The sequence below is a fragment of the Manis pentadactyla genome, chromosome 10 (genome assembly GCF_030020395.1).
Source record: "Manis pentadactyla isolate mManPen7 chromosome 10, mManPen7.hap1, whole genome shotgun sequence".
Classification (NCBI taxonomy): domain Eukaryota; kingdom Metazoa; phylum Chordata; class Mammalia; order Pholidota; family Manidae; genus Manis; species Manis pentadactyla.
This window is the reverse complement of record NC_080028.1, coordinates 5,095,037-5,116,942: the sequence shown is the minus strand read 5'-3', so window position 1 is coordinate 5,116,942 and position 21,906 is coordinate 5,095,037. Positions and strand designations below refer to the sequence as shown.

At 49.0% G+C, this 21,906-nt stretch overlaps 1 protein-coding gene across 4 annotated transcripts in view; it reads left to right on the top strand.

Moving 5' to 3' along the window:
* PARVB (parvin beta) overlaps positions 1–17,553 on the top strand; it is a 111,506-nt gene extending 93,953 nt beyond the window's left edge. For all 4 annotated transcript variants that reach the window (XM_036931361.2, XM_036931360.2, XM_036931364.2 and 1 more), the window contains exons 11-13: positions 1,826–1,927; positions 4,941–5,013; positions 14,718–17,553. In XM_036931361.2, coding sequence (XP_036787256.2) covers positions 1,826–1,927; positions 4,941–5,013; positions 14,718–14,794 — 252 coding nt within the window. In that variant the 3' untranslated portion in view covers positions 14,795–17,553. The remainder of the gene's footprint in view (positions 1–1,825; positions 1,928–4,940; positions 5,014–14,717) is intronic.
* The last annotated feature ends 4,353 nt before the right edge of the window (positions 17,554–21,906 follow it).

The window sequence follows — 21,906 nt, the reverse complement described above, 5'->3', positions numbered from 1 at the left end:
CCACCCCACCCGCCCAATCGCCTGACCTGGGTGCAGTCCTGGGTGCTGTCCGGAGGCTCTCAGCACATCACTCTCAAGGCCGCGTCCTTGGGGCAGCCTCTGGGGCCTGGAGAGCAGGCAGAGCCCACATTCCAGGACGGGAGGGACGAACAGGCAGCAGCAAGCCCACTAGCTAGTCCCAGGAAGCTGCAGGCCCGCCAGGCCCCCAGCCCCTCCCGGGTGCCCAGGGGTGATGGTCTTCAGACCACGCGGACCTTTCCTTATTGAGGGGGGTGCTCTCCACTGCACAGTCCGATGCCACGGCCGCTGGCCACATGGCTGCCGAGCACTCAAAATGTGGCTAGTGTGACGGAGGAACTGACTTTCATTCTTTTATTTTAAAAATCTTTTAAGAGTTCTGGAGATGGGCTGCTCAACAGTGTGAGTGTGCTTAATAGGACTGCACTGTACGCTTAAAATGGTTAATATGGTAAATTTTATGTTGTGTATATGTTATCACAATTAAATTTTTTTTCTAAAGTCAGTATAAGCCAGGCACAAAGGACCAAATACTGTATGGTTTCACTTTCTCGAGGTCCCTGGAGCCCTCAAATTCATAGAGCTGGAAAATGGAAGAGTGGTGGCCAGGGGCTGGGGCAGGGATGGGAGCGAGTGTTTACCGGGCACGGAGTTGTGGTTTGTACGATGCAGAGAGTTCCGGAGATGGACTGTGTTGACGGCCGCACAGCAGCGCGATGGACTTGAGTCCACTGAGCTGTATACACTTAAAAATGGTTGAAATGGTAAATGTCACGTTTCATATATTTTACTGCAATAAAAATGAACTAGTTAGCAACATTCAAGCAGAAACATTTTAAGTTGCAGTAGGTGCCTGTGGCCGGTGGCTACCGTATTGGACAGCACGGTTCCAGACATCTGGAGTTGCGGTCCTCGGGGCCTCATCCCCACAGGAACGCCGTCTCGGTCCCCTGGGACGATGAGCGAGGCCCGCCCTCCCCAGGTCCCAGCAGCATCTGTGAGGCAAGGGGAGGCCGTACCTCCTGCCCCTTGGCTCTCCCCCTCTGCAGGTTGTCCTGTCTTCATCCATCGCTGCTGCTTTATCTGTAAATGCAGTGACTGCTCCCTGTCCTGGCTCTTTGGGGATGGAAGGTCTGTCTTCTGAAGAGCACTGTTCTGTCTGAATCCCTGGTCCCCGCCAGGGGGTAGGAAGTGGTGCCAGGCCAGCTGGCAGAGAGAAGGGCTGGGGATCTCGACTGAGGGGTATAGCCTCCAGGGCTTTCCTGCCCCAGGGCCGGCCCTGCTCTGCAGAGCCCGGCTGTGTGGACACAAAGGCTCAGGCTGGCATGATGTTCCGTGCCACGAGCACAGCTAGAAGGTTGGTGACAAAGTGAGCTGACAGAACAGGGCAGTAAACCCAGACCAAAGCACAAGGGGCCCTGCATGCTGTGGCTTACCCGTGCCAGCCGTGGACGCTGATGAAATACTCACTGTGTGTGGGCGCCCCTTCGGGGCCCTCCCGCTTGGTCCTCACACCAACCCTGAAAGATGGGAGCCTGTATTTCCCCATGGTCAGTAGTGGGAGGGCAGGCCTTGTGGCCCAGTTGTCTGGCTCCAGAGCCGTGGTCTTGTCTGCGTGGCTGTGCGCCATCTATACACACGTCACATCTGTCCTGAGTGTGGCCCTTTGCACCCGTGTGCTTCCCCAAATCGCAGGTTCTCTCACTTGCATGTGGGATGTATTTTCACTTTAAAAATTTTGAGTACATGCAGAGCATTCACCAACTCCACACACAGCACAGAAGCCTCACCAAGTTTTTCTCTGTAGTTTGCAGATGGCGTGTACCTGGTTCTGCTCATGGGCCTTCTGGAAGACTACTTTGTCCCCCTGCACAACTTCTACCTGACCCCGGACAGCTTCGATCAGAGGGTACGTGCCTGGTCTCCATCCTCAGAGATGCCCTCACTGGCGTGCACAGCCTGCACTATCCCCTGGCAGTGCTTTCTGGAGTCTAGTTGCATTCCTTAAGAAATAAAGACCGCCCAACAGTTGGTACTGCAATTCAAGGTAACCCTCAGTAAATGTATATATATTTTCATTCCTGTGGATTGTTTTCCAGGAGAATTCCCCAATTAGGATTGTTTGGGTCAGAGGACCCAGCCTTTAAATTTGGCTTGCTGGTTCCATGTGTCACTGTCCTTTGGGACAGGCTCTTTGCCTCCCTCCCGGGGCTCCCCGAGTCCAGCCCGTCGCAGCGGTGGTGAGCACATCGCTGTTGGAGACTTGGCTTGTGGACTGTCTGTGTGGCTTTGAAATCACAGGAACCTGTCATTCTGTTTTCCCAAAGTGCCAAACCCATGAGTCAGAGAGGCAGACAGTGCAGCAGGGTGGCAGCAGCCAGAGAAACACCCGGAAACGGGGCCGGTGTTTATCAAATTACCCGCTCCTGGCACCTTGCAGGCTGTTTGCTTGTGGCCAGATGTCCCTCCTGCTTTGCCTGCTGAGGTGGCATTAGAGCAGATAAGAGAGGTCCTGGCACCTTAGCATCCATGGTGAATGGAGTGAGCGTGAGCAGGAAGGAGCAGAGGGAGTGAGTGACACCGCGGAACGTGGTCAGGAAACGCGGGTGGCTGTGCTGTTGTTCTGGCAGCAGGAACACAGACAGTTTGGTGATGTAGTTCATGCATTTCCAGGCTCCATGTGGCTGGTCGCAGAAGCATTGTTTGGAGAGATATGCTCTTTGTTCAGTCTAATGATAATTCTGGCAAGGAAGGTGAATTGAGCCAGGTGGCTGGACCTGGGTTTCTTCCTGAGACAAAGCTGTGGGTAAACGTCAGAAGCACTGTCCCCCGGCCCACCCTCTTCCCTTTGAACGGTGGTTGAAGGTGTGTGTCGGTCACTGCCCTGGCCTGGGAGCTGGGGGCTGCTTGCAGTTCTGTCTGCCCTGTCCTGAGGGCCGGCCGGGCTCAGGGGAACTTCTCGGCCAGCATGAACGGTTGGTGGGGGTGAAGGCGTGACCCTGAAGGATGACAACAGGAGGATGGTTCCTGTCTGGCACGGTCCTCAGCCTGAGAAGAAAGCAGAAGGAAGATCTTGCTCCCAAACAAGCACGGTGGAGCTGAGGGGCTGCAGAGCAGGGGGTCTTGGAAGGAGATTTGTTTGCGGAGGTTTCTCTCAGTGGGGCAGCGGTGGGTTCCGTGAGCCTGGCCGCGCTCAGTGCAGAGCAGTTCCGAGGGGCTGTCTCTCCTCCTTGTCTTGGGTCCAGTCCCACTCTGTGCCCAGCGTGGCCATTCCTGCTCCTCTCAGCCTGCCTCCCCTTGAAGAGAACCCTTCAGGCCTGGACAGGCTGGTGGAAAAGGCTCTGCCGGGATGTGCCCACAGTGGCTGGTGGAGTTTCAACTGTGGGTACAAACCAGAGACCTCCTGCTGCTGCTCTCTTGTCAGCTGTCCTGTCTCCATCCTGATTGGAAGCCTGCTGTGCGTGTGTGAACCGGATGACCTGGATGCTGGCCAGCTGCCGGGGGGCAGGGGGTGGCGGCAGAGCTTTTGGAGAAAGGACGGCAGGCCTGAGTTGGGACTGGAGAGGATGAGTCCTGGCTCCGTTTCTTGGGACGGACGTCCTAACCCCTCTTGGCCCTGGGGCCTCCTCCATAAGGCGGGGGATAGCGTCCCCAGGTCAGCTCCGGGCACTGCAGCCAGGGCTTCTTCCTGCCCCCTGTTCTGAGTCGGCCTCGGGGGTGGCCCGGGAGCCCCTGAGGGCAAGGCCTCTGTGTGCAACCTCGCCCAGTCTGACGGAGGGTGGCCTGTCCCCACACTGGGCTGTTCCCCCCACTGTGCTTCTCTGAGTGCCCCCCAGCACTGCCCAGGGCCCTGGAAGCCTCTTCGTGGTCCCCTGAGCTATTGTGGGCTTGACCAACTGAGGGTTATGTTAGCAAACAGCTTTTTCCTGGTTAATTATTAACCTGTCTTGCAAGTACAATTGTTACCATGTTTCTGATTTACACTGAAGTCAGGAGAATATTATTGTTTAAATAGTTATTGATTACTAGGAACGTCAGAGTCCTGTCTAGCTCTGACATCTGTCGTACATTTCACTTTTATTTTCTGGTCCCTGCCACCCCCTGGCCTTTGCTGACAGCCGGTGGCTTGGCTATGATCTGGCTGCTCATCCTGTGTCTCTGGATTCAGGTGGACTTTAAATGCATCAGAGAAGGCTTGATATTAAACCTCAGCAGTCATTAGCAGAATATAGCTTCAAGCACCCTTGCGGGTTGAGTGGTACCAGACCCTGTCTCTTCAGGGAGAAGCCACATGGGGCTGAGGTGTGTCACCTGCCTGTGGGATCTCACAGGCTCACAGCTACCATCAGTCTGACTCCATGTCAGCAGGGCCCTTGGTGCCTGCCCAGGGCCAGGGCCACCGCTGCCCCAGAGTTCTGTGTCCTGCCACAGCTGTGCACACTCAGCATATTGAGTCCCCTCCAGAAGATGGCAGGTGGCTGCTCTGTGCTAGGGACAGAGTGTGGGGCTGGTTGCCTTTGGGAAGTGACTTGTGCTTCTTGAGCCTCAGTTTCCTTATCTGTAAAATGGGGTCACTGTCACTTCCCATCGTGTGGCTGTGCCAGGGCCTGGGCAGAGCAGGCATCTGGGGACCCCCGAGCCCTCAAGGGCTGGCTTTGCACCTTCGCCTCTGCATCTCCCAGCTGTCCTGATCTTGGGTGAGGGGAGTAAGGACCACCTAGTAAACGCGTGTTGCCCGTAGCAGTTGTCCCCGCCCTCCCTCTGCCTGCCCTGCTCCAGGCTCCCGGGTCCTGCTGGGTGTACTATTCCAAAGCTCCTCTGGCTGTACGCGCTCTCATCCGTCCTTCCCGAGGGAACGCAGAGGGCCGCGGGCGCGCCTGGGAGCAGCTGCAGCCCTGCACCGACCCTCGTTTCCTTGACAGGTGCACAACGTGTCGTTTGCCTTTGAGCTGATGCTGGACGGAGGGCTCAGGAAACCCAAGGCTCGGCCCGAAGGTAAGGCCCCACCGTGCACCCTCAGGAGAGTGGGGTGCATGGAAGGGAAGAAAGAAAGGCTGGGTCTTAGAAACGCCTGGAAGGTGGAATGTGTCTCTCCTGATTAGGCTCTGGGTGTGCTGCTGGCAGGCCAGGCTGTGCTGATCCGAGCTCCCATGCCCCGGCCCCTGTGCTCCTGGCTTCGGGGACCAGGAGGACTGTGCTGGTGGAGCCCGACGCTGTGTCTCCGGTAACCACGTGACTCGGAGGACGTGGCCCCCACCCACAGGCCTCAGGATTTAGTCCCTCTCCGGCTGCAAGTGCTCAGGCTGCAAATGCTGTCTCCTGGCCTGCAGTTTAGTGACTGTCGGGCTGATGTCCCCGACGGCCAGCACAGGGCCGTGCCCGTGAGCGTGGTTATGCCCTGTGCGGGTGTGAGGGGCAGTGAGGCTGGAGGAGCTGGGGCAAGGGGCCGCCTTGCTTTCCCTCCCTGGCTGCCATGTTAAATCATCTGTACCAGGATGCTCTAACTAGAGTGAGCACCAGACTCCGCAGGAGGGCTTCTTTTTTTTTTTTTAGATAATTATTTTTTATTGAAGGGTAGTTGACGCACAGTATTACATTACATTAGTTTCAAGTGTATAACACAGTGGTAGAACATTTATATACATAATTCTAGGTTCCAGCTATCACCCTACCAAGCTGTTACAATATCTTGACTATATTCCTTATGCTATACATTACATCCCAGTTACTTATTTATTTTACCATTGGAAGTCTGTCCTTTTTTTTTTTTTGTTTGTGAGGGCATCTCTCATATTTATTGATCAAATGGTTGTTAACGACAATAAAATTCTGTATAGGGGAGTCAATGCTCAATGCACAATCATTATTCCACCCCAAGCCTAATTTTTGTCAGTCTCCAATCTTCTGAGGCATAACAAACAAGTTTTTACATGTAGAACAAATTCTTACATAATGAATAAGTTACATAGTGAACAGTACAAGGGCAGTCATCACAGAAACTTTCGGTTTTGCTCATGCATTATGAACTCTAAACAGTCAGTTCAAATATGAATACTCATTTGGTTTTTATACTTGATTTATATGTGGATACCACATTTCTCTCTTTATTATTATTATTTTTAATAAAATGCTGAAGTGGTAGGCAGATACAAGATAAAGGTAGAAAACATAGTTTAGTGTTGTAAGAGAGCAAATGTAGATGATCAGGTGTGTGCCTGTAGACTATGTGTTAATCCAAGCTAGACAAGGGCAATAAAACATCCACGGATGCAGAAGATTTCTCTCAGAACGGGGGGGTGAGGTTCTAAGCCTCACCTCTGTTGATCCCCAATTTCTCTCCTGATGGCCCCCCTGCGACTGTGCCTGTCTTAGGTTGTTCCTCCCTTGAGGAATCTTACCCGTCTCTGGCTAACCAGTCATCTTCCGGGGCCATACAGGGAAATGTAGAGTTGGTAAGTGAGAGAGAAGCCATATTCTTTGAAAAGGTTAGATTTTTACTTCTTTGCAGATTTATGCCCTGTGGCTTCTATGCCCAGCATTTGTCTTGAGGTATCTTTACCACTTGGAAGAATTATGATACTCGGTAAATTTGATATGAGGCACGAATTCTATTTAAGGGTTGTAATTAGGAAGGAAGAAGAAAAGCTATAGAAGTAGCAGGCGGAAGAAAATATGGGAAGATTGATTATTTCTTTGACATATCTTCTTGTAGAGTAACTTCAGCATGTATAGGTTTTAAACTACTAATTAAATTGCGCACACACATTAACATAATAGGAGTATAGTTACATAACCAAAGCATATCTGTAATTACCAGCCATCTGCAGTGAAACCAAGAAAACCAGTTAGGCACCTTAGGCATTTGTGAAAACTTATCTATGATATGGTGGATATTGTCCAACGGAACTTGAGCAGTCTGAGAGAAATCAGACAAATTAAAACAACCCATTCCTGGGGAATGTTCACATCCCTTATGTTCTTTTAACAGTAAATAGTCTGTAGTTGTAAGATTTTGGAGCGCTACAATTTGCACTTCTCCTAATTCTTGGTTGAGTTCCAACAGTATAGATCCAGTCAAATTTGTTGTTTTACTGTATGCACAGGCCAGCTTAGATATCTCCTTCATTCCCATGGCAAGTCCAGGAGCTGGTGGGATGAGTGCAGCTACAGCTGTAGCAGTGCGTGGATCTTTGTTGGGGTTTTTTGATGATCATCTTCTGGCATGACTCTTCCAGAGAGTGCTGATGTTGGAAGTTCTCTTTCATATCGTATCTTAGTTCATTTTCAGGGTAGCCCAATTAGGCTTTGATCCTCTGTATAAACACAAACAGACCCTTTGCCTACACTTGTATATGCCCTTTATACCCTTGTGTAGAACTCATTGGAGGTTACCACACAGGAACTGCCCTTTTTTGTTTTGTTTTGTTTTGTTTTGTTTTGTTTTTGGTATCACTAATCTACACTTACATGACGAATATTATGTTTACTAGGCTCTCCCCTATACCAGGTCTCCCCTATAAACCCCTTTACAGTCACTGTCCATCAGCATAGCAAAATGTTGTAGAATCACTACTTGTCTTCTCTGTGTTGTACAGCCCTCCCTTTTCTCCCACCCACCCCATGCATGTTAATCTTAATACCCCCCTACTTCTCCCCACCCCCTTATCCCTCCCTACCCACCCATCCTCCCCAGTCCCTTTCCCTTTGGTACCTGTTAGTCCATTCTTGAGTTCTGTGATTCTGCTGCTGTTTTGTTCCTTCAGTTTTTCCTTTGTTCTTATACTCCACAGATAAGTGAAATCATTTGGTATTTCTCTTTCTCCGCTTGGCTTGTTTCACTGAGCATAATACCCTCCAGCTCCATCCATGTTGCTGCAAATGATTGGATTTGCCCTTTTCTTATGGCTGAGTAGTATTCCATTGTGTATATGTACCACATCTTCTTTATCCATTCATCTATTGATGGACATTTACGTTGCTTCCAATTCTTGGCTATTGTAAATAGTGCTGCGATAAACATAGGGGTGCATCTGTCTTTTTCAAACTGGAGTGCTGCATTCTTAGGGTAAATTCCTAGAAGTGGAATGCCTGGGTCAAATGGTAAGTCTGTTTTGAGCATTTTGATGTACCTCCATACTGCTTTCCACAATGGTTGAACTAACTTACATTCCCACCAGCAGTGTAGGAGGGTTCCCCTTTCTCCACATCCTCGCCAACATTTGTTGTTGTTTGTCTTTTGGATGGCAGCCATCCTTACTGGTGTGAGGTGATACCTCATTGTAGTTTTAATTTGCATTTCTCTGATAATTAGCGATGTGGAGCATCTTTTCATGTGTCTGTTGGCCATCTGTATTTCTTTTTTGGAGAACTGTCTGTTCAGTTCCTCTGCCCATTTTTTAATTGGGTTATTTGTTTTTTGTTTGTTGAGGCGTGTGAGCTCTTTATATATTCTGGACATCAAGCCTTTATCGGATCTGTCATTTTCAAATATATTCTCCCATACTGTAGGGATCCTTTTTGTTCTATTGATGGTGTCTTTTGCTGTACAGAAGCTTTTCAGCTTAATATAGTCCCACTTGTTCATTTTTGCTGTTGTTTTCCTTGCCTGGGGAGATATGTTCAAGAAGAGGTCACTCATGTTTATGTCTAAGAGGTTTTTGCCTATGTTTTCTTCCAAGAGTTTAATGGTTTCATGACTTACATTCAGGTCTTTGATCCATTTTGAGTTTACTTTTGTATATGGGGTTAGACAATGGTCCAGTTTCATTCTCCTACATGTAGCTGTCCAGTTTTGCCAGCACCACCTGTTGAAGAGACTGTCATTTCGCCATTGTATGTCCATGGCTCCTTTATCAAATATTAATTGACCATATATGTCTGGGTTAATGTCTGGATTCTCTAGTCTGTTCCATTGGTCTGTGGCTCTGCTCTTGTGCCAGTACCAAATTGTCTTGATTACTATGGCTTTATAGTAGAGCTTGAAGTTGGGGAGTGAGATCCCCCCTACTTTATTCTTCTTTCTCAGGATTGCTTTGGCTATTCGGGGTCTTTGGTGTTTCCATATGAATTTTTGAATTATTTGTTCCAGTTCATTGAAGAATGTTGCTGGTAGTTTCATAGGGATTGCATCAAATCTGTATATTGCTTTGGGCAGGATGGCCATTTTGACGATATTAATTCTTCCTAGCCACGAGCATGGGATGAGTTTCCATCTGTTAGTGTCCCCTTTAATTTCTCTTAAGAGTGACTTGTAGTTTTCAGAGTATAAGTCTTTCACTTCTTTGGTTAGGTTTATTCCTAGGTATTTTATTTTTTTTGATGCAATTGTGAATGGAGTTGTTTTCCTGATTTCTCTTTCTGTTGGTTCATTGTTAGTATATAGGAAAGCCACAGATTTCTGTGTGTTGATTTTGTATCCTGCAACTTTGCTGTATTCCGATATCAGTTCTAGTAGTTTTGGGGTGGAGTCTTTAGGGTTTTTTATGTACAGTATCATGTCATCTGCAAATAGTGACAGTTTAACTTTTTCTTTACCAATCTGGATTCCTTGTATTTCTTTGTTTTGTCTGATTGCCGTGGCTAGGACCTCCAGTACTATGTTAAATAACAGTGGAGAGAGTGGGCATCCCTGTCTAGTTCCTGATCTCAGAGGAACTGCTTTCAGCTTCTTGCTGTTCAATATAATGTTGGCTGTGGGTTTATCATAGATGGGCTTTATTATGTTGAGGTACTTGCCCTCTATTCCCATTTTGCTGAGAGTTTTTATCATGAATGGATGTTGAACTTTGTCAAATGCTTTTTCAGCATCTATGGAGATGATCATGTGGTTTTTGTCTTTCTTTTTGTTGATGTGGTGGATGATGTTGATGGACTTTCGAATGTTGTGCCATCCTTGCATCCCTGGAATGAATCCCACTTGGTCATGGTGTATGATCCTTTTGATGTATTTTTGAATTCGGTTTGCTAATATTTTGTTGAGTATTTCTGCATCTACGTTCATCAGGGATATTGGTCTGTAGTTTTCTTTTTTGGTGGGGTCTTTGCCTGGTTTTGGTATTAGGGTGATGTTAGCTTCATAGAATGAGTTTGGGAGTATTCCCTCCTCCTCTATTTTTTGGAAAACTTTAAGGAGGATGGGTATTATGTCTTCCCTGTATGTCTGATAAAATTCTGAGGTAAATCCATCTGGCCCGGGGGTTTTGTTCTTTGGTAGTTTTTTGATTACCGCTTCAATTTCGTTGCTGGTAATTGGTCTGTTTAGATTTTCTGTTTCTTTCTGGGTCAATCTTGGAAGGTTGTATTTTTCTAGGAAGTTGTCCATTTCTCCTAGGTTTCCCAGCTTGTTAGCATATAGGTTTTCATAGTATTCTCTAATAATTCTTTGTATTTCTGTGGGGTCCGTCGTGATTTTTCCTTTCTCGTTTCTGATAGTGTTGATTTGTGTTGACTCTCTTTTCTTCTTAATAAGTCTGGTAGAGGCTTATCTATTTTGTTTATTTTCTCGAAGAACGAGCTCTTGGTTTCATTGATTTTTGCTATTGTTTTATTCTTCTCAATTTTATTTATTTCTTCTCTGATCTTTATTATGTCCCTCCTTCTGCTGTCCTTAGGCCTCATCTCTTCTTCTTTTTCCAATTTTGATAATTGTGACATTAGACCATTCATTTGGGATTGCTCTTCCTTTTTAAAATATGCTTGGATTGCTATATACTTTCCTCTTAAGACTGCTTTTGCTGTGTCCCACAGAAGTTGGGGCTTATTGTTGCTGTTGTCATTTGTTTCCATATATTGCTGCATCTCCATTTTGATTTGGTCATTGATCCATTGATTATTTAGGAGCGTGTTCTTAAGCCTCCATGTGTTTGTGAGCCTCTTTGCTTTCTTTGTACAGTTTATTTCTAGTTTTATGCCTTTGTGGTCTGAAAAGTTGGTTGGTAGGATTTCAATCTTTTGGAATTTTCTGAGGCTCTTTTTGTGGCCTAGTATGTGGTCTATTCTGGAGAATGTTCTATGTGCACTTGAGAAGAATGTATATCCTGTTGCTTTTGGATGTAGAGTTCTATAGATGTCCATTAGGTCCATCTGCTCTACTGTGTTGTTCAGTGCTTCCGTGTCCTTACTTATTTTCTGCCCAGTGGATCTATCCTTTGGGGTGAGTGGTGTGTTGAAGTCTCCTAGAATGAATGCATTGCAGTCTATATCCCCCTTTAGTTCTGTTAGTATTTGTTTCACATATGCTGGTGCTCCTGTGTTGGGTGCATATATATTTAGAATGGTTATATCCTCTTGTTTGACTGAGCCCTTTATCATTATGTAATGTCCTTCTTTATCTCTTGTTACTTTCTTTGTTTTGAAGTCTATTTTGTCTGATATTAGTACTGCAACCCCTGCTTTCTTCTCACTGTTGTTTGCCTGAAATATGTTTTTCCATCCCGTGAGTTTCTTGTAAGCAGCATATAGATGGGTCTTGCTTTTTTATCCATTCTGTTACTCTGTGTCTTTTGATTGGTGCATTCAGCCCATTAACATTTAGGGTGACTATTGAAAGATATGTACTTACTGCCATTGCAGGCTTTCAATTCGTGGTTACCAAAGGTTCAAGGTTAGCCTCTTTAGTATCTTACTGCCCAACTTAGCTCGCTTATTGAGCTGTTATATACACTGTCTGGAGATTCTTTTCTTCTCTCCCTTCTTATTCCTCCTCTTCGATTCTTCACATGCTGGGTGTTTTGTGCTGTGCTCTTTCTAGGAGTGCTCCCATCTAGAGCAGTCCCTGTAAGATGTCCTGTAGAGGTGGTTTGTAGGAAGCAAATTCCCTCAGCTTTTGTTTGTCTGGGAATTGTTTAATCCCACCGTCATATTTGAATGATAGTCGTGCTGGATACAGTATCCTTGGTTCAAGGCCCTTCTGTTTCATTGCATTAAATATATCATGCCATTCTCTTCTGGCCTGTAGGGTTTCTGTCGAGAAGTCTGATGATAGCCTGATGGGTTTTCCTTTATAGGTGACCTTTTTCTCTCTAGCTGCCTTTAAAACTCTTTCCTTGTCCTTGATCTTTGCCATTTTAATTATTATGTGTCTTGGTGTTGTCCTCCTTGGATCCTTTCTGTTGGGGGTTCTATGTATTTCCGTGGTCTGTTCGATTATTTCCTCCCCCAGTTTGGGGAAGTTTTCAGCAATTATTTCTTCCAAGATACTCTCCATCTCTTTTCCTCTCTCTTCTTCTTCTGGGACCCCTATAATACGGATATTGTTCCTTTTGGATTGGTCACACAGTTCTCTTAATATTGTTTCATTCCTGGGGATCCTTTTGTCTCTCTCTATGTCAGCTTCTATGCGTTCCTGTTCTCTGATTTCAGTTCCGTCAATGGCCTCTTGCATCCTAACCATTCTGCTTATAAACCCTTCCAGAGTTGGTTTCATTTCTGCGATCTCCTTTCTGGCATCTGTGATCTCTTTCCGGACTTCATCCCATTTTTCTTGCGTATTTCTCTGCATCTCTGTCAGCATGTTTATGATTCTTATTTTGAATTCTTTGTCAGGAAGACTGGTTAGGTCTGTCTCCTTCTCTGGTGTTGTCTCTGTGATCTTTGTCTGCCTGTAGCTTTGCCTTTTCATGGTGATAGGAATAGTTTGCAGAGCTGGGACGAGTGACGGCTGGAAGGACTTCCCTTCTTGTTGGTTTGTGGCCCTCCTCTCCTGGGAGAACAGCGCCCTCTAGTGGCTTGTGCTGCGCAGCTGCGCGCAGACAGGGCTTCTGCTTCCTGCCCGGCTGCTATGGAGTTAATCTCCGCTGTTGCTGTGGGCGTGGCCTGGCTCGGGCAGCTGCTCCAAGATGGTGGAGTCGCGTTGGAGCAGGAGCTGCTGGGAGGCTATTTATCTCCGTAAGGGGCCTCCCTGCTCCCTGCAGCCCAGGGGTTAGGGTGCCCAGAGATCCCGGATTCCCTACCTCTCGATTAAGTGCCCCGCCCTGCCCCTTTAAGACTTCCAAAAAGCACCCGCCAAAACAAAACAACGCCCACCAAAAAAAAAAAAAATGGCTGCTCGCTTTTCTTATGTCCTCCGGCGCCAGGCCTCCCGTGCCCGCTCACTGTTCTTGCTGCCCTGTTTCCCTAGCATCCAGGGCCCCCTGGGCACGCACTGTGTCTGCACTCTGGCCCGGATGGCGGGGGCTGGGTGTTCGGCAGTCCTGGGCTCCGTCTCCCTCCCGCTCTGCCTGCTCTTCTCCCGCCGGGAGCTGGGGGGAGGGGCGCTCGGCTCCCGCGGGGCCGGGGCTTGTATCTCACCCCCTTCGCGAGGCGCTGGGTTCTCTCAGGTGCGGATGTGGTCTGGATATTGTCCTGTGTCCTCTGGTCTTTATTCTCGGAAGGGTTGTCTTTGTTATATTTTCATAGATACATGTTGTTTTGGGAGGAGATTTCCGCTGCTCTACTCACGCCGCCATCTTCCGCCCCTCCTTTCAGGAGGGCTTCTTAAAAGCACGAATTCTGATTCAGAGGCTATGGGATGGGCCTGACAATTCTCATTTCTAACAAGTTTCCCGGCACCACCAGTGTTTCCGGTCTGGGGGCCCCACTCTGAGACAGTCACCACCCTACTGCACCAATTCTGTGCGGGGAGTCGTCATCGCCCTCCACACACACATCCCGGGGGATCTCCAAAGCCACCATTTAGGGTCCATCCAGGCACAGAAATTCCATCCTGGGACCCAGGAGCCCCAGCCTTTGCCCAGGTGGGCTGGGCATCCCTCTGTGCCGGGGCGTAAGCATCAGGCCCTGGGAGCCTTTCATGCCTGTGCTCTGAGCTCAGCTTCTGATTTCACCTGTTGGTGAATGAGCTGGTGGGGAAGCTGTGTCTCCTGGGAACCGTGGTCTCGGATGCAAATGGGAGAGCAGGAAAGGGGGTTGCCCCCCACTCTCTGCTTCCCTCTTTCTCTGATAAGCTGAGGTTTGAGAATCCCCAGGGCTGGCGGGAAGGACGGTTTCTGACTCATGACAACCACTGAGCCTCCCTTCCTCTAGAACCATTTCTCGCTCTGTAATTTATTGCCTGCAGGGGAAAAGCAAACGGATTGTTCTGTGGCTGCACTTAAATCCCACAGAGCCAGAGCGCAAAGGGTCATTTTACAGACGAAGAGACAGAGGCCCAGAGCAGGAAAGTCACTTGTCTGAGGTCACAGGGAAAGTGAGGAGAAGACCCAGGAGCCTGACTCCAGGAGGGCTGGTCACATCCCCACCGAAGAAGGCAGCCCAGACTTGCTGGACTCTGGAGGGAGCCCATGAGTGTCATGCCAGGGCCACACCACATAGCTGGCAGCTCCCACCATGCCGTGTCCCAGGGGGCCTTTCTGGCTGCAGGTCATCAGTCCTGGCACAGTCAGCCTGTGGATGTTTGCCCCCAGTAAATGTCCTTGGCTGTTGTGGTCCCCACACCATGATTCCAGGTCTTGTCTTGATGCAAATCCTAAAAGGGATGAAGGAGTGTTCTTGTCCTGGCCACCTCAGGGGTTCGTCCTGAGGGGTGGTGGCCTGGGGCCCACGGCAGCCTGTGCACATAGTGCCCTGGATGTGGTGGCCGTTGGTCTTTAACCCGAAGCGCTCTGCTGTGGCCGTGGCGAGGTCCTGCCTGTCTCCACAGTGCCGGCTCCGGAGCTCGGGCGCTCTCCCACCTGCCAACAGTTTCTCACTTCTTTCTGCAGATGTGGTGAACCTGGACCTCAAATCCACCCTGAGGGTCCTGTACAACCTGTTCACCAAGTACAAGAACGCGGAGTGACTGCGGGGATCCGCAGAGGTGGTGGGACGGCCCACGCTGCATCCAGCAGGGAAGCCTCCCACTCCCAACCCACTGTCCTCCCGGCCCGCTTGCCCGCCTGTTGTCCTGGTTGCTCTTGCCCTCCCCTCCGTGCACTTCCGCAGTGGGTGGCATGCTTTGAAATGTGGGGTTCTGAACAGCAGTTCCCATGTTGGAGGCCTTGCTCCCTGGTGCTGGGTCAGTTGCTTGATCAGAAGACTGAACAAGAAAAATGCTGAACGAACCGCTCAGCCCACAGGAGGGGGCACCATGCCTTCCGGTGGATGGAGCAGTTAGCAGTCACCGGTGATCAGCACAGGACCCTCAGCTTTGCCAGAGCGGTGACCTGGCTCTCTTGCTCTGGGGGAACCTCCTGGACGGCTCCCTTCAGAGCCTTTTTGGTAAAAAGCATTTTGCAGTTTTATGAACTTCTCTCCGTGGCCCCAGATGCTTTTGATGTGATGAGAGTGCCCACCCCGTGGTCATGCTTCTTGGCCGCTCAGTGTTGTTTCCGTCTAGCTTCTGCACGCATCTCAGAGACCCTGGCGGCCCAGCTGCCCAGGAAGGATTTGCTGAAGCACCTCTTTCTGTCTTGTTGTGGCAAAGTGGGCTGGCTCAGGAGCCTTAGATGGCTCGGTCCCGAGTTCCCATCACAGAGGCCCTGTTTGAGGATGAATGGATTTTTAAAAACTTTTAAAGAGCAGAGACTGTTAGTTTGCCTGGGCTGCAGACCGGGGGACTTGAACAACAGAAATTCATGTTCTCCCAGTCCTGGGGGCTGGAGGGCCAAGGTGGAGGTGTTGGTGGGTCCTTCTGAGCCTCTCTCCCACGCTTGCAGACATGCCTCCCCCCTGCGCTCACATGGCCAGCCCTCTGGGGGAGTCCGTGTCCTGGTCTCCTCTTCTTATAAGGACACCAGTCATATTGCACTAAAGGCCCACTCCAGTGACCTTGTTTTAACTTCATTACTTCTTTGAAGACCCCATCTCCAAATGCAGTGACATTCTGAGGTGCGCAGGGTTAGAACTTCAGCATGTGGATTCTGGGGGTGACACAGTCAGCCCATGACAGGAAACATGAAGTGTCCATCTCCCTGCTGGGGGCAGCACTTTCTGGAGCCCTGTCAGCAGCTCCCGCTGGGGGGCCCAGAAAAGGAAATGGGGAGCACTCACTGTGTGCCAGTCACCCTTTGCTCACCGTGTGGCATCCGTCTGCTGGGTTACCCCCTACACCCCTTTCTCTAACTCCTGAGTGGGGTCTGTGATGCACCAACCCCCCAGCCCTGCCTGGAGCCCTCTGCAAACCCGCCTCCTTATTGACGTTCCCTGCCTGCTGCTGTGGCAAGGTGGGCCTTCCTAATGCCTTTGACTCTTGCCTTCCTGCTGTTGAGTCAGTTGTTAATATTAAATCGAATGCCAATGCTCAAGATTTAGAAAACAGTTTAATATTCTGTCTCAGCTCCGGCTGCTGCCAGGCTGGGGTTGGGTTCAGAATAGCTGTCTTGATGGAGGTGGTTTCCCAGCAGGGGAAAGAAATAATTAAAACAGTATTACGGTGTCTCCTGCGGGATGCAGTGACATTAAAGAACCGCATTGAAGAAATAGCCGAGGCTGGGACGTTCTATGCCGCCTTCATTACACGCATAGAATCACAGCCATCTGGAGCCGTGGCGGCCAACCACCTGCCCTGTTCACAGGTGGGCTCAACGGGGTGTCACTGATCTCTAGGGACCGAGGAGGGGAATGAAAGAGGTGAGATGGGGCTTTGGAAATAACACAACCTCAGGGTGTTCAGCCCAGGGGTCAGCTCCTGCCCGTGGTCCCTGCCTTGGGCGGAGGACGGGGGCTCTGGGAGATGGGGTGGGGGCTCGGACTCCCGGGCAGTGAGCCCACTTCAAGCCTTCTGTTTCTAGCAGGGAGGTAATAGTGAGATACAGGAGACAATGCACAGGCGCTTGGCCTCGCAGTGCTGACCGCTCAAGGCCGAGTTTCTGGCAAGGCTGCAATCTCTCTCCATTTATTTTTCGCCAAGTTGGTTCAGAGGTGTGGGTGTGCCTCCTGCGCCCCTGTGTGGGGCCGCCTTGCCCGCACGCAGCCCATGACTCTCCATTCACGGTCCAGCTAGAATCAGAATTCCTGGGAGGCTGGGGCATCTTGTTAGGGTAACTTGGACAGCAGAAACAACTTAATTCCAGAAAATTCTGGAACCCTTCTTCCTCACTCAACCCACATCCTCAGGGAATTGTTTGTCTCGGAGAGGGACCCTCATCAGCGTTAACTAAATGAAAGCAACATCATTTGCAGCTGGGCACATGGGTGTCTCGGGGTCCACAAGGCCTCGGTGGGGTTTTCCAACCACAGGGTGTTACACAAGCCCTGAGCCCAGAACCCCACACACGGACATCCTACCTGGATGTGACAAAGAGCCGCATCATTTTAAAGCAACTGAATCTTTTGCACCCTCTTGGTGTGCCAGTACTTTATTGTCTTTTTAATCATTTTAAGCAATGTTTACTTTGGACTTCTGGATATTAAATAAAAGCCACTAAAACCTGGCCACGGTGTTGACCTTGCCCGCCCAGCTGACAGTGGGAAGCTGATCCTTTCTCTGTGTGCTCTGGGCCAGCTCACTGTGCTACCAACCGAATGTCACCTAAGCCAGACACCCAAACTAGGAAAACTCTGTGTGCTGTTATTTATTCCAATAAAGAATTTGTGGGCACGGCGCTGTCCACTGCCTCAGGCTGGCTGCTGTCTTTTCCTGCATGCGTTTAGTGGCCGTGAGCTGCACCAGCCCCAGGCTCGGGGCTGAGGCCACATGGTTCCAGCATGGCCCTGCCCACCGGGAGCTTCCAGTGGGGAGTGGGGCCGTGGATGGGCTGAGGCCGGGAGTTGGCAGAGGCGCAGCTGTGGATGAATGATTATACAGAGGAGAGCCAGCAAGTCAGAGGGTCCCCTGGTCCCACACCAGAGCAGGGGAGGCCAGCAGGTGAGTGGCACAGGCTGGATAAAAGGGCTGCTGCCGGGAGGTGGTCTCCTCCTTACTTTGCAGCAAGGGCCCCATGGTGGTGGCCAGAACTTCATGCCCCACTGGCCCTGCTGCAAGCCTTCCCCTAGAAGGTGGGGTGCTCCACATGCATGGAGCTTCCCTCTGCAAAATGCTGACCTCGTGACTAGTACGGCTGCCTGGAGAGCAAGGCAACGAGGCTACAGAAAGAGCACTAAAAATGACAGTTGCTGGAAAGAACCTGGACTTTGGAGAAACCCTGGGGTTCAAATCCAGCTTTGTTCCCATGTGACTGCCGGAGAGTTAATGACCCGCTTTCCAGGGTGAGTGCTCACCAAATTCATCCTCCCTTAAAATCAGCTGGCCTCTGGGGCCCTTCTGCACACACCCCACTCCCCACCACCGGAGGATATTTGGCAACATCTGGAGACGGTTTGGGTTGTCACACTGGGTGGGGGTGCTACTGGCGGCGGTTGGGGGGGTCTTGGGCCCACAATTCACAGGGCAGGCTCCCCAACCCCCAAAAAAGACTCCACTGCCCAAAACGTGTGCTGCGCTGCAGTGGAGAACCCGCTGCTGAGTGGCTGGGTCCTTGAACCAGCCATGCTCAACCTCGGGTTTCACTGGGTGGGAGCATCTCTTCCAAGGGGCTGTTGGCACAGCAGGGCCGCTGTCTCTGAGCCCCTGGAGAGGTGGGCAAGCCTGTGGAGGGTTCCCGGGGTGAACTGTGATGAAGGAGGAGCCCAGGGTGAGGCCTGGGAGAGGCTAAGGCTGTCGGGAGGGACAGCTAGGACCTCGTGGAACAGGAAGGGGGCAGCCAGGGCTTCGGGACAGTGTGGCGTGGGAGACAGTCCTGCCGTCCCCTCCCTGGGGTGGGACACCTGCTTTGGTCAGGGTCCCTTCCTCGTGACCAATCTTTGGGGAACTGTGACACTACATGGCCACTTGCACTCAGAATTTGTAGAATCAGAATTTAGGGAAGGAGGGGACCTTCTGAGGTCATCTTGGTTGAGCCTTTCCCGGCAGGAGCCTGCTCAGCACTGGCTGAGGGTCACTGATACTGCAGGGACAGGAACTCGCTGCTCCTTCTGCAAGGACAGTGTGTCTTGTTGGGAGGTTCAGATTTAGTTTGGTATCATTTTAAGTGGAAACACTCTTTGGGGTATAATTTGATGCAATAGATTGTTAGCATCCTCACTAGCTCCAGGGTCAGACTGCCCTGGGATCGGCAGGTGGAGACTCCATGAACCCAACACAGTAGGGCCTTGCAGACTCAATCAGTCGGTGTTTATTGAGGGCCTACTGTGTGCCAAGCCAGGCGCTGGGGTAGATATAGCCATGGCCCCAGGGAACTGGAGAGTGGTGGACAGACAAATAAGATGGTAAGGTAGACAGGATAGCTGCAGACAGGAAAGGTCTGGAAGGAAACAAACAGTGGGGTACTAGAGAAATAGAGGCAGGTGGGAGCACTTGGGAGGCAGAGGCATCGGTGCTGAGGCCCTGACTCACGTTGTCTTGGCCCCTTGCATTTAGGAGGGTCTGGTGGGTCATCCCACCAATGGCTATGAGCAGCCATGGCAGGGTCACATAAAGTAAAACATTTAAGTCACAGCATCCCATTTAAGTCAACATTAGGCATGCTTTTTGTAACACCTATGCAGGATTCAGATGTTCTACCAGATGACATGTTTGGAATGAAGCTCTAAATTTTCCCCCACATCAATTATTTAAGCATTTTGATAAGGTGAACCTGCAACATTGTGCCAGAAAGCCAGGACGAATGATGCAGAAATGATGGGGAACATGTCAGGAGGACACAGGTGATGGCTTAAAGGGCATCCGTAGTTTGGACAATTTGAGCATCAGAAACAGTGGAATATAACATGTTGAATTAAAAACAATCCATGCATTCACAGTGATACTAAGCAAGGACGGAAGTGAGGACCTCTTTTTTCTTTTAACATTTTATATAATTTTAAGACTTAGAGAAAAGTTGCAAGAATGGTACAAATAGTTCCTGTATTTACCCAGATCCCCATAAATGTTGACATTTTACTATATTTGCTTTACCTTTCTACCACCTCTGTATAGATAGATATAACTAGACCTATTAGACAAACCTCTATATAGAGAGATAATCTCTGTGTATATGGAAATGATCTATCTAATCTGTCATCGATCACCTATCTTTCCTGAACCTTTGAGAGTAAGTTGCATTACCTAATGTCCTTTTATCTGTAAATACTTAAGTGTATGTTTCCTAAAAACAAAAACATTTTCTCACATAATCTCACTACAGGAAATGAGATTGATACAATAACATCTAATCTACTGACTTTAATATGTTTTTCCAGTTGCCCCAAAAATGTCCTTTTACCAAGACAAATGCATTCGAATCCTGTCCTGTGTCCCCCGTCTCCTTGAATCTGGAATAGTTCTTCAGTCTTTCTTTTTGCCTCACGCCACTGATGCTGAAGAATACAGTCATGTGATAGAATGCCTCTCAGCTTGGTATGTCTGATATTTTCCTCATGATTAGATTCAGCTTGTGCATTTTTGGCAGAAGCTTTGTGTTCTCAGCACATCTTATGAGATGTATCACATCGATTCGTCCCATTTCCTGGAGTGTTAATCTTGGTTACTTAGCTAAGGTGATGCTTATCACGCTGGTCCACTGAAAAGTATCTCATGGGGAAAGGATTTCTATGTTTGGAGTTACCCTTCCACCAGAAATAACTTAAAATGGGGCAAAATAGAGGAAACAACTGTTTCAGACATTAAATAAGAGGCAAGGCAGGTCTGTGATCCTTAAGAAAAGGGGGGAAAAATGAGGTAAGCCTACCACGGCCTATGCTTCCTGCTTGGACATAATTCCTGGACTGCTGTGCAGCAGTGGGAACCCAGATAGAGCCTGGTGGTCTCACTGAACTGAGGAGACAGAGCAGATTTTGAGGCAGTCAAGGTTAAAAAACAAATTTTAAAGGGATCAGAGTAATCCACACTTAACTGCCTGCCAGAGAGGGAATCTGTAATCCATACTCTTTAAAAAGGAATGCAACAGAATTCACCCAACAACGTAAAATCTCAAATATCTAGCACTCAGTAAAAAATTACTAGACATATGAGGCAGAAGAATGTGGCCCATAGTCAGGAGAAAAATCAGTCAACAGAAGCAGACCTGGAAACGACAGAGATGATTGAGTTAGTATTCTACAACACGACTGACCTGGGGTCTTTAGTAATGTTAGTGTCATGGAAGACTGTCCCAGCTTAAAAGACTCTAAACAGACATGACAACCAAATACAGTCAAGTGGAACATACGATCTTGAGTGGAGTGAAAAAGTAAAACAGCTATAAACATCATCATAATTGGGAAAATTTGAATCTGGATGAAATAATTAGAAAACATTCTACTAATGTTAATTTTCCTGGATTTCATAATGGTTCTGGGTTATGTAGAATGTTCTTGTTTTCAGCAGATAATATTCAGATTTATTTAGAGATGAAGTGACACAGTTCCTGCAGTTTATTTTTAAATGGTTCAGAAAGAGTGAGAGAGACGCATGTAGTAAAATGTTTAAAAAACAAACTTGTATTCAGACTTGGGGTTGTAAATAAAATTTACATACTTTTTAGAGTTATGCAAATATAATTAATAGTAATATATACATTTAATACAGTTATGTAATATAATTATATAGTTTCCTATATAAACTTCAGATTTAAAAAACCCATTGTGTTCGTTACCTTGTGGGGGTCCCAAGGAAAGGGGACCCTTGCTTTCTGAGGTTCTGAGTCTTTGCTCGTCCTGTCACTCTGGGTGGCTGTGGTCTTCCATCAGGTTTTACCACATGCTGTGACAGTTCTAGGGGTGCCCTGAGGACTCGCCTAGGTTCCAGATACCCTCCGTGCCCCTCTGTGTCACAGCAGCCTTTCTTCCCCTTCATGATCAGGCTCAACAGCCCCAGCCCACATGGGCACCTTCTTCTTCCTTGTTTCCCATTCACCCGATGGCATGAGGATGCCCTTGTGGCCAAGTGGCCATTGTGTGTCCTCTGGAGGAAGCATGCATCTCATGGGAAGTGAG